This window comes from Anarhichas minor, unplaced genomic scaffold, assembly GCF_050575085.1.
Source record: "Anarhichas minor isolate MPS153535 unplaced genomic scaffold, ASM5057508v1 ptg000040l, whole genome shotgun sequence".
NCBI lineage: Eukaryota > Metazoa > Chordata > Actinopteri > Perciformes > Anarhichadidae > Anarhichas > Anarhichas minor.
Window position 1 is genome coordinate 11525769 of NW_027466486.1, and position 16875 is coordinate 11542643.

At 44.3% G+C, this 16875-nt stretch overlaps 1 protein-coding gene across 1 annotated transcript in view; it reads right to left on the reverse strand.

Moving 5' to 3' along the window:
• Positions 1-16875, reverse strand: part of arhgef10 (Rho guanine nucleotide exchange factor (GEF) 10) — a 34676-nt gene that overhangs the window by 5411 nt on the left and 12390 nt on the right. Inside the window, exons 17-26 of the mRNA XM_076108515.1 lie at positions 16362-16546; positions 12856-12971; positions 11557-11684; positions 10189-10289; positions 9880-10001; positions 9355-9441; positions 8253-8479; positions 7667-7824; positions 4351-4493; positions 2103-2277 (exon numbers count right to left, since the gene is read on the reverse strand). Of these exons, the coding sequence (XP_075964630.1) occupies positions 2103-2277; positions 4351-4493; positions 7667-7824; positions 8253-8479; positions 9355-9441; positions 9880-10001; positions 10189-10289; positions 11557-11684; positions 12856-12971; positions 16362-16546 (1442 nt within the window). The remainder of the gene's footprint in view (positions 1-2102; positions 2278-4350; positions 4494-7666; positions 7825-8252; positions 8480-9354; positions 9442-9879; positions 10002-10188; positions 10290-11556; positions 11685-12855; positions 12972-16361; positions 16547-16875) is intronic.

Below are 16875 nucleotides of genomic sequence, written 5' to 3' on the forward strand. Positions count from 1 at the left end.
GGCAAATAACAGAGAAGTCGCTCTGAAGACTAACTAGAGCAGAGCTGGGTTAATAACGGCACTGAGATGAGATTGCACAGAACAACTGTGGGCTAGTCGTTGATTGAATCATCAGAAACCAAAACCTCATAAACTCAATACACTGTAAAGAGGAAGCCAATAAATAAATCCACATAAAACTTCTAGACAACATCAGGCCAAACCACAGCTGTCTGCATTTCTAAGCATGCCGGAAAGCGAGACTGAAAGCAGCAGCGATTGCTCTGTACTAATCCTGACTTTCTACCAACAGAAGAAGAAACTACAATCATCCTTTTTTTTTTGGGCTGTGTGTGTTTGGGGTCAAGCTGATGTAACACAGCAGCTTATAAGATCCAGAGCAGCAGCAGCAGCACCCCGACGACTTCAGCCCGGGACACTCGTCACAGTAACAGTCGTTTGGTTTGACGTTTGACTTAAACACACGTGGCAGGAAACTGTTGCAGCATCACAACCAACTGCCGCACACCAAATACAATACCATCTACTGTGATGACAACAATCGCCTTAGCAACACAACTAATGTCCGTGCTGAAGCACATGTTCGAGAGTTCTGCACGATGCAATACACTGTACGTTACATATATGATAACTTCAACTTCTCCATTTTTCAGAGCTTCTAAAGCAAACATTTGCTCCCCACAATTACGCCTCATCTCGTATCAAATAGTCACAAATGGTGAAATACGGCTTATTTGTCTCGCCTCTGACGCAGTCGGGCAGATATTACTACCGAGTGATGACAGGTTTACATCTGGAGTGCACAGTCAGAGAGCAAAGGTGGACCATTACAGCAGGATGATGTAAGTGAACTGCTTTTCAAAGCAGGAACAAACCGCTGCTCTCATCTAGATTACTGCTCTCACTCGATCGTGTCAAATGAAATAGATACTCCTACATTCTGATTGATTTTTAATCGAGATAGCTTTGGTTTTAACTGTCATCACAGTTCATATTTTTTTGCCAGAACAACATTCTGATCGACCGACGTTACTAATTGTATTTCTACTTTTTAAGTGATGGATGTATTAGCATAATAGTGAGTTCCAAAACAAGCGCTTGATCTTTGGTACCATCGATGTTTCAGACAGCTGAGGAATGTTATTTTATGCTGAACTAGTAGCTCAGATGCAAATAAGCCCTATATTTCAATGTGATGTCATAATTCATGTCGTCTTTGTTTGGCCGTTTATCAAAACGATGTCTCATGATTTGTTTTTACAAGTGTTCAAGTCTGGGCTGGAGTTTCCCCTTTTTGACAGCGCCTTCCAGAACACACAAAGTTTCCTAAAAGTGACTTGACGAGGTCAAAGCTTTCCTTTGTGCAACTCAGGAATAGAGAGAAAATGAGAGGTTCCCGATTCCCTGTTTAGACTACAGGAGGACGAGTGCATGACGAAGCTGCCACAACAAGAGCTGTCTGGATGAGCACCTACACTGATGACAGGCACAGGCAGCACTTTGAAGCCATGAGGTCGTCGGACCTGCACAGCAATCCACAAATGCTGGGCTGTATCTGAAAAAGTACATTTGACTCGAAGATCAAATATCAAAAAGAGAGAACTAGGCTTAGCTGTTCTTCTTCAGACAGTTTGATACTCTCTGAAAAGGTTTCAGTCTCAGTCAGGGGGGGGGGGGGGGGGTTGTTGAAGTGGTAAATGTGGTTTGATTGACAGAAGGTTCATTTTTTTGAAAGTGCCACCCTTCTCTAAACAGTTTCTAATGCCGGCTTCTCAAATGATTCTGTGTAACAATCCGTCGGGTGGGTCAGGATGTTCGTGTTTAATGCTTTTCCTTTTAACATCGTAAACCTCCAGGACTTACTTTGGAGAGGGAACGAGAAGATCCCAAAACAGATTGTATTTGTCCAACAAAAATAAAATGTTGGGGATGGGACACGGAGAAAAGAAAAACAGTAAAAACAAAGCCATGTGGGCCGACTACATTCCGTCTTTGATGCTGAACCTTTGAACTATAGACTTGAGGCGTTACTAAAATGATTTTCAAATCTGTTGATTGTCAGCATAGTTGACCCTGGATAGGTGAAGGGACGCATGTCTTACCAGGTAGTGTGTTGTGGACAGGTGTGGCAATGTTAATGTCCTGCAGGTGCTCCAGGGTCTCGGTGTGGAAAAGGCGCAGAGTGGAACCTGAGCTGAAGGCGATCCATATGCCCACCCCAGCCACCACCATGTGGGACACCACCATGCCCTCTTCCTGGTGGGCCTCCAGCTGCCTCTGGATGAAGGGGGACAGGGCAGAGTGACAGGCCTGAGGCATTACATACTGCACATTCATAATAACTCCAGCACAGTAACATAACCATTATGAAGAGTGAGTGTATTCAAAATAGACTTCTAAGGACTTTTCCAGTGGTGGTCGGACTAAAACAGAAAAACAAATTAGCAAGTATGAGTTAACATGAGACCTTTGAGAACAGCAAAAAAATGAAATCCGACCAGAAAAACTGAAAGGTACGGTTAGTCTGTATTGAAGAGTAAGATCCGCAGCAGCATCTAAACGAACCAAAGTGGTATATGCATGCTGTTCAATGTTCTGTAGCTGATTAGCAGTGCGTTATCTGATTACCATCTAATTAGCTATATAACCTGCAAACCTTCACTGTGAATATTTGTTCGGTGGCTCCTTCAACGAGTTAAGTTGCCGGAGACTCGAGCATGAAATCTTCCTTAATCTGGGTTGTTGTCCGGACTCTGTGGCTCTTATATTGTGTACGAGGTTGCTGTCTGCTTGACAGTCTGCCCATGAGAGAACACCGATGCCCCAAAAGAAACTGCACTGTATACTGTCGTTGACATTTTAAACCCAGGCTAAACACGACAGAGGCTGCAGGGTTTCTTGTGTGACTACAAACTAGAGAAACTAAGCAATCAACCCACAGAGAGCCTGTCCCAGACTGTTTAGACTACAGCAGCACATGCATCGTCAGTGGTTGTAATGTCTGGGACCCTGTGATTATGCTTTACCATCCAAATGGTATCAAACGAGTCGCATTTCTACAATAAAGCAACAATGGTTTTTTTGGGGGCCAAATGCCCAACCATTAGCCAGACGAATGGCTATTTCTATATAGCAGTTCTTAATGCTTAATTCTAAGTCATCGGTGCCATAGGGACTGGACTCCATACACGAAATCATGCAGGATCGCCAGAAACCCCTTTAGCTCAGACTCCAGCGGGCTGTGGTCGTATTTCTGGGCACACTGGAGGGGCCGGAGGCACGGGACAACCAGGACCGTGCGGGGGAGACTGTGAGACCCTGCTGCAGTACAATGTGAGGTTTTCTAAAGGCGCTTTGAAACGCTACCGCCTTTGTCCACAGGAACCGCCAAAATCAACACAAAATTAAAGTTCCTTGTAGTAGCTTTAAATTAAATCAACTTTTCACAAATCATTTTTCTTTAACTCTTGATTTGGCCTTTCTTTCATTAGTGTGGACAAGAATAGCTTCAAATATGCGCAGAGTGTAATTTTAAATTCTCTGGTCATGGAGACCACTAAACTGGGCTTTTTCCATCCCCACTGGTTACATAATCTCACCACACATTGCTTCACATGTAGGTGGAGTTATGTTTGGCAAAGGAGAGCCCGTTCACAAGTGTGTCAGAACAGTAAAGTGTTAACGAAGGAGCATGAAATGTTAGTGCAATGCCCTGCATTGTGTTTAGTACACATTTGTAACCATTGTCATTTAAATTGTAACTACATTTGATTATTTATTACATACCTTTTCAAATTTAAGTCTAATTTCTCTGCATCCATCTCACCATTTCTTCCTCTCCGTCTCTGCCTCTCTCTCTCTCTCTCTCTCTCTCCCCTGTTCAACTTACAGTCACCACTCTGGTGTAACTGAGTCCTCAGTGAGGAGAAGAGAGTGAGACAGGCAGGCGGTCCAACATAATGAGCTTAATGAGGCTAAACGGATTATTAGTGAGTGCATGTCACAGGAACGCTACTATTCCCGGACGCATGGCAGGTGCTTCCGTTCCCTAAACCAGGCCAGAACACACACACACACACACACACAGGCAACACCATCCATACTTCAGACTATGGAATCAAGAAATCCCAGGAAGGGAAATGGGGCACCTTCATCTACTTGCGATTCTTTATACTTTAAGTAACTGCAGTTTACACTCTTAAATCTCCCCAATGTTCCTTAAATGTTACTCTGTACTCTTTCCGACAGATATACGAGGGTTATTTACACCACACACGCACATCTGCTAAACTGCTCTGTTTATGATGTAGACATGGTGTGCAATAGTAGCCTCCAGCAAGGGTTACGTACCTCCACACAGTGTGTGTGGGCACTGATGATGAAGACCTGTCCACCTGTTGAAGCCCAGAGGTGCTCCTCCACAGCCAGCATGGCCTTGACCGGGAGGACCCCCAGTTTCAGCACCGTAGGCTTCTCGCAGCTCCACGAACCATCTGTAACAACAAACACAATACCGGCACCTCAGCACTCAAGCAAATAGACAGTCTGCATTTCACAAAACGCAGTTTAAATGCAAACACACACACACACACACACTCTTTTACAAAGTAACCCTCTAGCAATTATCCACGTAACCGTTACAGAAGAATGGTTTACACTTCATATGGAAGACACAATAACAGACAGTGTCTTTATAAGCGTTGCCTGAAAAGGTCATGTGCATTCATGGCTCCGCTAATGCTGGTGGAGAGGCCATTGATGGTTTTCACAGCCTTCACTGTGAATACAGATGGGCTGCGAGGCATTAGTCAGAGCCGAGCTCTATCCCACTCGCACCTCCTACACACTCGGTTCTACATGTGCCTGGGCCCCCACGGCGTCAGCTCTACTGCAGTGAAACAACCCCATGCAGTGCCTTGATAAATAGCAACACATTACATTCCTTCAACCATTATATACACTGGCTGAGATTTCAATCAATGTCGTCATCCAATAAGGGGCCAATGTAGGAGCGGCGGACGGAAAAAAGCTCTACATTTGATCGATTTTAATCGGGCTTGGAAAATAAATTGATATCATACCGATATTGTGGTAAGAGACTAGATATCAAATCAGATTTTGCCTTTACACACTTATAATCATATCCACTTTGCTGATGATTATTTATCAAAAATCGCATTGTTAAAATATTTTGTAAAAGCACCAATAGTCAACTTTACAATATCATCGCATAACGACATCAAGGTATTTGGTAAAAAAAATGTTGCATTACTTGATTTTCTTTGACGTGCACTTTTGCTTTGCCCTGTGTGAACACAGACTTCATTTCCTCCAGATACCACATTCCCTGAGCCAATCTAGGCCAGGAAGTGAATGAGGCCTCACCAACGGTGTTGTTAAGAGAAGGCACAAAGGCGGCTATTGAAGGCCGAGGTGCCACGCAGGGAGAGGCGTTCTTTCAGAGGTACAGTAATGACTGGGGAAGTGAGGGCAATCTCCCACTGAAGGGGCTAGGTGGGATTAGCATTCCAGCAGTGCCCCGTGTATATTATTCTAACAATCATACTGTGTAGGTAGATGTCCACGAGACAGAGAAAAAAAAGAAACGGGGGGGGGGGGGGGAAGTACAGTGGAGAAAAAATAAATAAAAATGAAAGGAGTGCCAACTTGCAGTCTTACGTAAGCCTGCCCACATCCCTCACTTCTTAAACTGTAGCATTCCTTCAAGTCAGTGTCAGCTGGCATAAACTACTCATCACAGTGTGTGTGTGTGTGTCCAAATAGCAGCACACAAACCAGACAGTGAACGCTGATTAAATAAGCCAATCATCTTTCATACTGTGACATCGCTTGCAACAAACAAGACGTTACGCACCATACCCTCAACGTGAAGAAGTAGGTGATGCAGGATGAAGCCGGACGGAGTTTATGTTCCGACTGGCTGGCTATGACGTACGACCTTTGCCGAATCATTGCCTCCTTCTCTCTTCGTCTCTCACACGGTCAGTCACAAAGGAAACAGCCAGCATGGCAGAATGAGGCCGAGCGGCCAGCTTCAGACACGCTGCGTCTACAGCGGGAGAACTCGGCCCCGATGGCTTTAAAAGACAAAAAGCAACATCCCCAATCTGTTCGGTTGTTTCTGACGTCTCGTCACTATTCACTGCGAGGGTTGCCTTCGAACACGCGACAGTTTACCGTCAAAAGAATAACGGCTGATCATGTCCCTCGTTTCTGCTCGCTTTCTTCTCTGCGATGTAAACCGTGAGTCTACTTTAAATGCTAATGAGGTGCCGACAGAGCCTTTCACCGTGATGAAGTACTGGAGCAGCATTACAGCGGGGGACGGTTTCCCTACCAAACTATGCGGGATGACTCATCATTCTGGCGTCAAGCATCATGTTCCAAGTGACAGAGCTGTTGAAGGGAACAACGGGATGATCTAGGGCCAGGATCTTCGTGTTGGAATCAATTCGACTCACCAGTGGTGACGAACGATGAAAAGTGGCTTCTGAAACAGCCAACACTGGCATACTCGTAACTGGTGTGTGTGTGAGAGAATGAAGGTGGGGGAGAGGCGACATGAGCATCAAAACAAGGAGAAATGAGTAACCCTGAACATTCCTGAACGGTTGCATACATCCGGTATGTTTTATCCAGGCAAACTCAACTGTGGAATGAGCGAGAATAGTTTTCCACCTGTGCTTCTGTCCTCAGGCCATCATCTGTAATCTTTCGGTGTCTCTTTATCGCACACAGACCAACTTAACAGAACAACCAAAGGTAAAAAAAGGGCACTTAAAAGTTCTTCCTTTGGAGATTCAATTTGTGTCATATGAGCACATGGAGAGGAAAGAATATGTGGGACTGAGGTTGGTAAAACATGCCTCTAGCAATGGTGGCATCACAGGAGGATAGGGATACCGATATTTGACAAGGAGTCTGTTCTGAAATGTGTACTTATCTTAACCCACATTGTGACCCAGAGGAAAAAAAGCAGAGAGAAAATGAAACGCAGAGACAGAGAGAGGAGGCCCTCTGTTTGCACCGCTATGAGAGCCAATAAGAGACGGAACAACACACGGAATGGGAAAGACTGTGGGAAGAGTGAAGCTCGGATCCTCTCTGATGCGTCTGCACTCGTCTGGGACGGAGGACGTTAAATAGGTCACCGACAACAGATTGGCTTCTCCCAGACAACCGAGCAAACGGGAACAGAACCTCAACAGAGGAGACTCCCGACCTCGAGCTCCACAATTTTGCATTGTAGCACACGAAATGTCCTGCCCATCATTGGAAAAAGTAAACAGATATGGTGCTGGTTGCATTTTTGGTAGATTAGGTGAGCAGAAGTGTGTTAGAAGCGGTTAAATCTAACAACAAAGTTGCCAACAGTGCTCTTACTCATGGCCAATGGTTAAGGTTACAAAACTCAGGGCTGGTGCAGACTAAATATTGAGGTAAACACTGTCATCCTACACAGTTTATAAAACCAAATCTAATTAACTCAATGAATGCATATTTCTGTTTCACACAAAACCAGTGATTTACCTCGTAATTGCCCTAATTATGGCTGTTTAAGAGTATCAACAAACATTGCGGAGGGAGAACTCAGACACTATAACGGGAGGAGGCACGCAAATCCCTCCCCTCCTGAAACACACACCTTGTGATCTGGAGTAGACGGCCACAGAGCCGCTGACCAAGCCGACGTACAGACAGTGTTTCTTATGGACCAGGCTGGTGACGGTGGACTTGTCTGGGGTGAAGAAATGCTGCAGGCGGACTTTCTTGGACCGTTGGCTGCTCTTATACACAATGATGCTGAAGAGGACGGGAGATGAAATCAGATCAAACTCAATACTTTGATACGCACGGCTATCTGCATGTTGCATTTTGAACGCTACATTGCATTATGGGCCACTGATAAGTGGACAAGTATCATAAATCTATTGGCCACTGTGTTGGATCCCTCTCTAGTGATTAACTACGGTGCTAAATGAAAAGGCTAGAAAGACGCCCCTTGTTCTTTGATGCTGACATTCACCATTAATGCATAATTAAAACCTGACATTTATCATTTATGGATGCAGAATTAGAAGTCTGCCCTCTTATTAAAAAGTAACAGTGTGCATGGTGCGGGTACAGATGACTTTAAAAGTTTCACAAAATTACGTTTATTGTAATTTGTAGACATTGAAAGATATTAAAAGGAATGCAGACACAGTATTGAAAGTACTCGCGTGCTGTACCTGCCCTCCTCCATGCCCAGACAGACACTGGGAGAATCGCCGGCCTTCGCTGCGGAGGCGTGGTTGTTTTCGGGAATCTGCTCGCCATTCTCTTGAGGCTGCTCCGCCGGGACGTAGGCCATGCAGAGGATACGGGACTCCACATTGAAACACTCGGTCACCTTAGGGCTGGAGCTCTGCATGGCCACGATGGATATCTGGCCCATCTGGTTGGTGCAACTAGCAACCTGAACAAAGATAGAGACGCCTTTTGTTTTAGGGCTACTTTCATTACTAATAAATAAATAAATAATATAGCCCGGTTAAAAACGGAACATCTTCAAGAGTTACACAGCATGGAAAGCGCAGTATAAGCAAAACAAAGCAGACAGCGCTCAACAAATAAGCATTCGACTGAAGCACTCTTAAAAGTATTTATCCAATTCATGCCATAACGTGCCAATTCAAAAAGGCAAGATCCAATAAGACTGATACTCATCTATGACATTAAATCATGTTGAAAACAACCAAAATCGAACAGTTTATATCTTACCTCACCATTGAAATAACAAGCCAGAGGGATGTTTATATCTTCAACAGACTCGCGCTTCTCCCTGACGGACTGAATCACTGCATGAGCAGTGATTACCACCGTTTATTTTGAGAAAAACTGAAGTACTGAATCAATCATTTGCAATCCCAGATTTTTGTCTCTCTAGGGGACATTAGAACATTTTAATTGAATATCAAAAACCTACCATCTGTACAGCCAACACTAAAGAAACACATTTTTAGTGAAAAACAGCTTTCTGCCAAAACTAAAAGTCAGACTCACTGAGTGAAACGTGGTGAGGCTTAAATCATCTAAGCTGCTGAAAATAAGAGGACTGCGAGACCATTTGCCAAGATACAGCTGTTAAAGCCTCTCAACACACTTAAACTAAATCCTCTCGTCTAAAACTTTCAGGGTTGAAGGGCTCATGAGTGTGTTCTTCCTCTGGGTGGAGGAAACCCAGATATGTGGAGGTTAGCTGCTCTCATTTTGTGCAATTCTTGAAATGTAAGCGAACACCTTGCTTCTTTTTTTTTTTTTTCATGAGCGGAGTGGAAAAAAACACCTCACCCAGACACAGCCGTGGCCCACGACGGGAGTATCTGCTGTGCTCTCCGTGTTGATGTGGGGCTCTGGATTATGAACGGCACATTCCACCTGACACAGAACGGCAAGAAATAAGAGAGGATGAGAGAGAAACATGGTCGGATGAGTGGGAATCCACAGGGTAAATAAAACAGGTGTCCAGTTAGTGTTAATTAGTGTCAAGATGAAAAACCTAAAAAGATGTCTGAGAGGTTCAGCCCTGAAGCAAATCACCTACATGAGACTACAAGTCATTTTATACTGTGAGAATTCAAATGGACATAAAGTCAGGTAGAAACAGCCCACGTTACTGTTATATTTCCAGCCAGCGTCCAACAACATGAGAAACTCTCTCTGTTAACAGGCCACACATGTCAATGCTGTAATGTGAGCATTGGCCCGTACGGAGATGGAACCCACAACCCTGGCATCACTAGCACCACACTCTCGTTGACTGAGATAACCAGCTACCTTCTTTTAAGACCGTTATAGGAAAGAAACAGGTCTCACCTTGAACTCTTGGAGTTTTGACATGACCACGGGCATCTGTCGAAGCAAGAGAGGGTGTTTCTGCTTTTTGATCTGATTCCCATCCTCCTCTGCGAAGAGCCATCCCTGCAGGTTGTCCTCCTCTGATGTAACCCACAAACAGCACTCGATTCATTAATGTGTACAGTATGCAGCAAATGTTTTTGAACCACAAGTTATCCGTCGTCAGAATAAAAAACTCCAGGCAACACATTGTTGTCATATTTTATAAATGCACGCATACACAATTGAAACGGTAAAGACAGCTGAGACAGTGGCGGTGTACTGTACCTAGAGCCAGCTTGGCCATCTGCAGGTTACTGATCCATGACTGTTTGATGGCTGGGCTGAGAGTGTTGAACACCGCGCTGAAGTACGTCGGTTTACCCGACCTTCCAAAACAAAAACACGAGTGATTAGAACGTGAGGAGAAAACTCCAACCGTAAACACAGTCATATCACAAATATACGATCAATGCATTCCAGGAGATGTTTTTTTTTTTAGTGCCTCCACTTTCTCTCCTTCTCCTCCTTGATTTACTTTACATATTCTTGTTTTTAAAGCTCTATGTGATGACTCAGCACAACAGTGACACACCAACTGGACAGAAGATCAGAATTCACAGCTGCAAGCTGCTGCTTTCACCTTTCTATTCATTACAAACAAAAAACTCCTCACAATCCGTTTGTGGCTTCCATATCACGCCAGTTTACTAAGTTAATATTTAATACATAAAAGTCTTCACATAGAGCTTTAAAAAAAAAAAAAAAAAAAAAAAGTACTCATGTTGCAGAATATGTCAAAACATGAGATGCTTTAACAAGAGTGTACTGAATGAATAATGTGCCAACACTTTGGTAACCATAGGGCCTGAATTTGCATGAACATCTCACTATGCAGCCATGTCGATGTTTGAATATTCTTCTACACACACCAGTCCAGTGTGTGAGCTCAGCATCTCTTAGGGTAAAATACCAGATATGTTCAAATGAACAGATCTCTGTCTGGCTTGAATCCAAGCCGAGGGGGCACATGAGTCTGCCCATTCAATGCTGAGTGACTAGACACACTGTGACAGAATAGCGATACAAGTCAATGCCAATTGTCGTTTCTATCAGCAGCTCATGTAGGCATCGTGTGTGTGTGTGTGACTCCTGTCATTGGCTGATTGTGAGAAGAAGTGTGTTGTGTGCTTTGCGATTGAGGGATCGGGGGAGGAATGACAGAAGCACAGCTGTGTTTCCAAACATACCCGTGGATAATCTCACCCGCTAAGAGCAGCAGGGGTGAGGGATGGGGAGAGGGAGAGAGAGCGTGTGAAAAAGCCAAAAGTATATGCACCCGTGGGGGACCACGTGCCGACAATAACAGTGTGTAAATATGCGACATGTGCCTTTGAGTTAAGCAACAGCTGCAGCACTGGGTAGCCTTTGGTTGCAAACACTGATGCACATTTCCTCCCCTGAGATTCATGGCTGGGATTAGAGCTGGTGGAGGAACTTGTTTATCCAAATATCCAAATGTGCTCTTATACTCTCTCCTAAAGCTATAGGCACAAGGGGAAGAGGGAAGGAGAAAATATGATAAAAGGGGATAAAGACAAACCCAGGATAAACAAGACGTGTGTGTGTGTGTGTGTGTGTGTGTGTAACACAAACTTGTCATGTTTGCCAGGCAGCTGGAGCTGGATCCTACACCGGTCAGCTGCCCTGATCTCCTCCTCCTTCTTCAGTATCAGCCTCTGGAGACCAGATACCCAATCCTGGGCCACTGTGGAGTTCACATTCTGTACACAGGGAGGAAGAGAGTCATGAAATTAAGGGGGGGGGGGGGGGGGGAGATAATTGAGTGTGCACAATAATGGGAATAGGAATAAAACTATTGTACTTGAGAGCATTTAAACATCTATAAAACACATTACATTCATTTATGACACAAACAGAAAAGGCCCTGACTGAAATGCAATCCAATACATTACATACGGACATATCTCTGAAGCTGAAAGTTGTGTTTTTGTATTGGACTGCATTATATTGGACTGTCTGTGGTTTCTTGCATCTTTGCTCCTCCGTATTTGTCAACAGAATAAAATGCTGTTGAAAGTACAGACGTATCATATAACTGACAAATCATACACGAATAACTACAATAGCCGTTTAACCAAACTGAAAATCTTAATTGCAGTATATGCTTTACGGTCTTATAAATTATCATCAGCATTGATGAACAAAATGTATGAAGAAGCTATAAGTATATCTAATATTACAAGACTGTCAGTATCATTTAGGTTACTTCATTTAGAGTTGAGGAAGAAGCCGAGCAGCGTGCAGATCAAACATCTCAGCCCGGCTTCTTTCTTTCCTTTCCCATCAATGTCTCCGTCCCTCCATCTCTGGGACACATGTCTCTCTCTGAGAGCCTCTCTGTTACTCTGCCTCCCACTCTGCTTCTGACAGACCTACCAGCACAGCACAAACACAGCCTCTCACACACACACACACACATGCTGTGCTCTGCAAACTAAACCTCCACCCTAAGAGCACAGACAGACTTGTGTGGATATGTGTGTGTGTGTGTGTGTGTGTGTGTGTGTGTGTGTGTGGCCACATGATATGACTTAAATGGTGCAAATCAAGACTTAAGAGACTCCTTGTCTCCCAGAGACAGATTGCCTACTCTGGCACATTCCACGGTTTAAACATTATATGGCTTCATAGCAGCCCAGCCCCTTATGGACATCTGAGGGGAAACACGATGAATGTGATTTTAAAAGTCCGGAGGTACACGGGAGGAACATTTGTCTATGTCAACTTTTGGAAAGCTTCCAAGAATATTAATAGACAGTGAAACTATTCCAACTCTTAGTCAAAGTAACACAAAAATAGTACTTCAAGGGACAATGAAGACTAGAAATGTATTGAGTTGAACTGATGTACTTTAGCTCAGTGACACAGTACCTGGTAGTTGCCTTTGAGGCTGCTGATCATGCCGGAGATCTGGCTGACCAGGCTGAGGTCATGGATCAGGTTCTGCAGATCTTGGTACAACTGACCGGGGCCCATGTACAGCTTGTCTACAGAGAAACACACAAAAGCAAAACATAAAAAAAAAAAGAAAAAGAAAAAAGCTTCATTTTTGTTTTCGGTAATTCACAACTTTTAAACTCTGAATAACTTGCAATGGATGTGAAGCTAAAAAAAAGTGTTCAAATGAAGTGTTTTTTGTCACAAAGCTTTAATCAGCTCATATCATTCAAGGGTGCTTTATAGTCTCATTTTCAACTCACAGATAGCGGTGACTCATATATTTAGGATCCATCCGTGAGCCGGAGAGAATAAACACACAGCAGTGAAAAAGAGCTGAGACCTAAAGAGCTGCAACAGCCCCCTAGTAGAACGTCTGATACGCAAGCAGCAACGAGTGAGACAAGCAGTTCAAATTGGACTAACAAGGACGAAGATCAATAAAGGCTAATCAGTCAGTTTCCCACGGGGAGCGGTGACGGCTCTGCAGTGATTCTCACCAGTGTGCTCGCTTGTTGAGCTTTCAGAGGTCAGCAAGTATCATCCTCACTGTTCTTTACTTTGTGTATGAATGCTGCAACAGGTACGCCGTTAGGTTGCTCTGCCTCTCGTAATTGTTTTGCGCAAAATATCAAACCTCATGATGCTGTGTGATGTGACCGTTACCGTGCTGTTGTTCTGTATCGAAAGGAAACAACGACTTGCTTTGTGCAGCGCTGCTCTGAACACAACCACATAGCTCATCAAAGGCACACACACACACACACACACACATACTTTGTACAGAGCAAACGGGGGGGGGAATGCCTGTCAGTTGGCCAAAATTGTCAACAGAAAAGTTATCCATGTCATTCAATCAAACGGCTGAATTAACAAGTAGAGGCCTCTTTCCAATTAAAACCTAACCGCAAACCACATGAACCACGTTTATGTGCGTATCGGTGACCAAATGGTTAAACTGCATCAGTCTTTGGCACCAAAATGACTTTGTTTGCTGCTGCCATTCTACTTTCTCTTCCCCCTTTCCTTCCTTCTCCTACAATAGTCAGTCTGCCTGGTGCTCCAAACTCCATGGCAACCCAGTCCAGTCCTCTGAAGGTCTCGCTGACTGGCCATTCAGGGGACACTTTACCCCCGTTTGTGCGTCGCCAAAATCCACATTTGTAGGTGGTCTCTGGGAGAATTACTCAAAAATGTCTCCCTCTGAGCTTGTACACAGGAGGCTGCTCACTTCCACAGAACCTCTCTGTTGTCCTTACACATGCATGAGCAGCCCTGGACACAAAGGCGCAAGCAGAACACAGCAGGCCTACAGTAGTGTGTCAATGGGTTTTAGATTTCTTTAATGTTTTCATGGTCAATTACCTCTTATTATATTTCATTCACTGGCTCAAATCATAGCCACCTTTCAATACAACTACAGGTCACGTATACTTACTCAAACCATTAATACGATGACGTGATAAATGTATTGTTGCAGTTTTGTGGAGCTGTAAGCAATTTTCATGGCTCATCTGTCTCAGCAAAACGAGTCGGAGGGTTGAATTCAGGTCAGGGCAGAAACGCTGAATAAACCTCTCATGTGTTCTCGATGGTGTGTCACGCTTGGAGCAAGTGCAACTACAACAGCTTATATACAGCCAGTGTCACATGATGGAGCACAATCCTAAGGCATTGTTTAAAAGCAGAAAAGTGATCGCATTATCCGAGTTTAAACAGGCATATAGTTAAAATTTGAAAATCTTCATTTTACTCTGTAGACCTGTGATCAGTGTATGACGAGAGTCTGTGCTCCCTCATTTCCAACCGTCTTTTGCTGTATATTGTCTGTATTTAACAGTACAAATGATAAGACGCAACTGAATTGACCGTTCCCACAGCCAGAACTGCCACTGTGCAACTCCTTTCAACCTGGGTCCAACTTCCTGACGGCTCTTTGTGAGAGTGCCAAATGCCGGGAGTTTTTCAAACAAATCAAGCCGGGCGGGCAGCATCATAGGAAACATGGCAGTCATCCCAGCAATTACACACTTCCTAAAAACAAACAACATATCTACAAATTACATACCGACGGTGAGCCGCAGGAGAACGTAACCTGAAATGAAGGGGCTGCCTGGCGGACTGATTGCTATGCAGTGGAGAGAGGAAGAGTTGAACTAAGCAGAAGGACATGAGAAGAGGCGACCTCATGTGCGGGAGAACCTTTTCATTGTCACAGAGCTGCTTTTGGCTGCACACAGTCGGCCGAGAAACAATTGTTTCCACTTGTTGAGAGTTCCTGGACTATGCACACATCTGTATGCAGACAAACATCCCCCAGAGACGTACACAAGGCTGAAGTTGGTTGGGGAATAGCTAAATCAGAACAAGGGAATAGAGCGAAGGTCAGCTTTTTTTCAAGCACTGTGGTCAGATCACATCATTTCAATATCTACAACATCTAATTCACTTAACTGCTATTTGTAAGAACAAAATAACATTTATACTTGACTGTATCCTTGTCTGTTTGCGCCATCTGTTACTTACAATCGTGCAATTGCTCGACTTTTCATACAGCTCAGTGAAGTAGAGAGAGAGACCGGGGGTCTGAAAGAACATGGGTGCAATAGAGAGTGTGCCAAGTGCGGCTGAAGTGAAGGTAAAGGAAAAAGGGTATAAAAGGCAGATAAAAGAGGGGTACAATATTCTAAGGCTGTGGAAGAGCGGAAAAGTGGAACAATCTAACATGGCAGGTGGGCTGTCTGCTACAACACACAAAAGAAAACACCAACTATTAAATGATAAATGTGACACCTGGCTGCAAAAGACTGAACATTATGTAACTGTGTTGCGGATGTTAGATTAGAGGGAGCTGGAGAGATGGACAGTGCGAGAAAAAGAGAGGGAGCTATAGAGTGCAGTGTGTTTTTCCAGTGGTAGTGATTCCAGCCCACTAGCATTTAGCAACCGACAGACTGAGCCTCCGACCTCGGCTTGAATACATAAGACCTTTGACGTACCAGGGATAATACGGCATCAAAGCACTCGCCACTTACCTCGGCACAAACGCGGACACACAGAAAGAAAATCTACATCCTGGAATAAAAACTGCAGCGCTCTGACCACAAAAATATAGACTTTCGTCATGCCTCGTGTGTGTTTTTTTTTTTAAAGTGGCTGAGCAGCTGTCTTTGACAGGGGAGAGCCCAGTGGAAAGACTGAAATCATTGGACTTGGAAGGCAGCACACCAGAGGATTGCAGAAGGAAAAAAAATACACCATCGGGCTGGATGGTCTGGGCCAGACTGACCCCATTCTAGAGATGTGAATGTGCTACAACAACAACAATCAAATCTCTCCGACTACTATAGTTTTTGCAATGCTGCAAGCAATATTGATAGCTACATATAGCATAGCTAATATGAGCTATGCTTTAAAACCTGTGACAGTGTGGTTCATACTTGGCTTAGCGTTGATGACCACCTTCTCCCCTGAATGGGACGTTGGGTAGCGGCTGTTGTCGGCCATGTCCTCGCTGGATCCGAACTCCAGCACTTCCACGAAGCTCAGAGGCACGCTCCACTTTAGAAGGAACTTCTGGTCGGGCGGGGCATTGCCGCTGCCACTCCCACTGCCATCCTGACACCTGGGCAGAGCCGAAAAGAGATGAAGGTCATGTGACAAAGTGGCTCCTGTTCATGTTGTTTCGTGGAAAAGAAATGTCTCTTTGGCACCGTGTGAGGAGGAAATATGAGTGGAAGAAAACATCAGTGCAGTTTGAAAGATAAGAGGAGGTAAATGTCACTCATCTTGAAAATGTATATATTTTTTTGTACACGTCAGTGCATGTTTCCAAGAGGAAGTATGTGGTGACCATCATGTTACAATTACAGGACAGAAGCTGAAAAGCCGCGGAACCGGGGCTCTCCGTCACTCTTGGCTGAAAAGCAAGCCGCAGTGGGTACAAATGGGTCC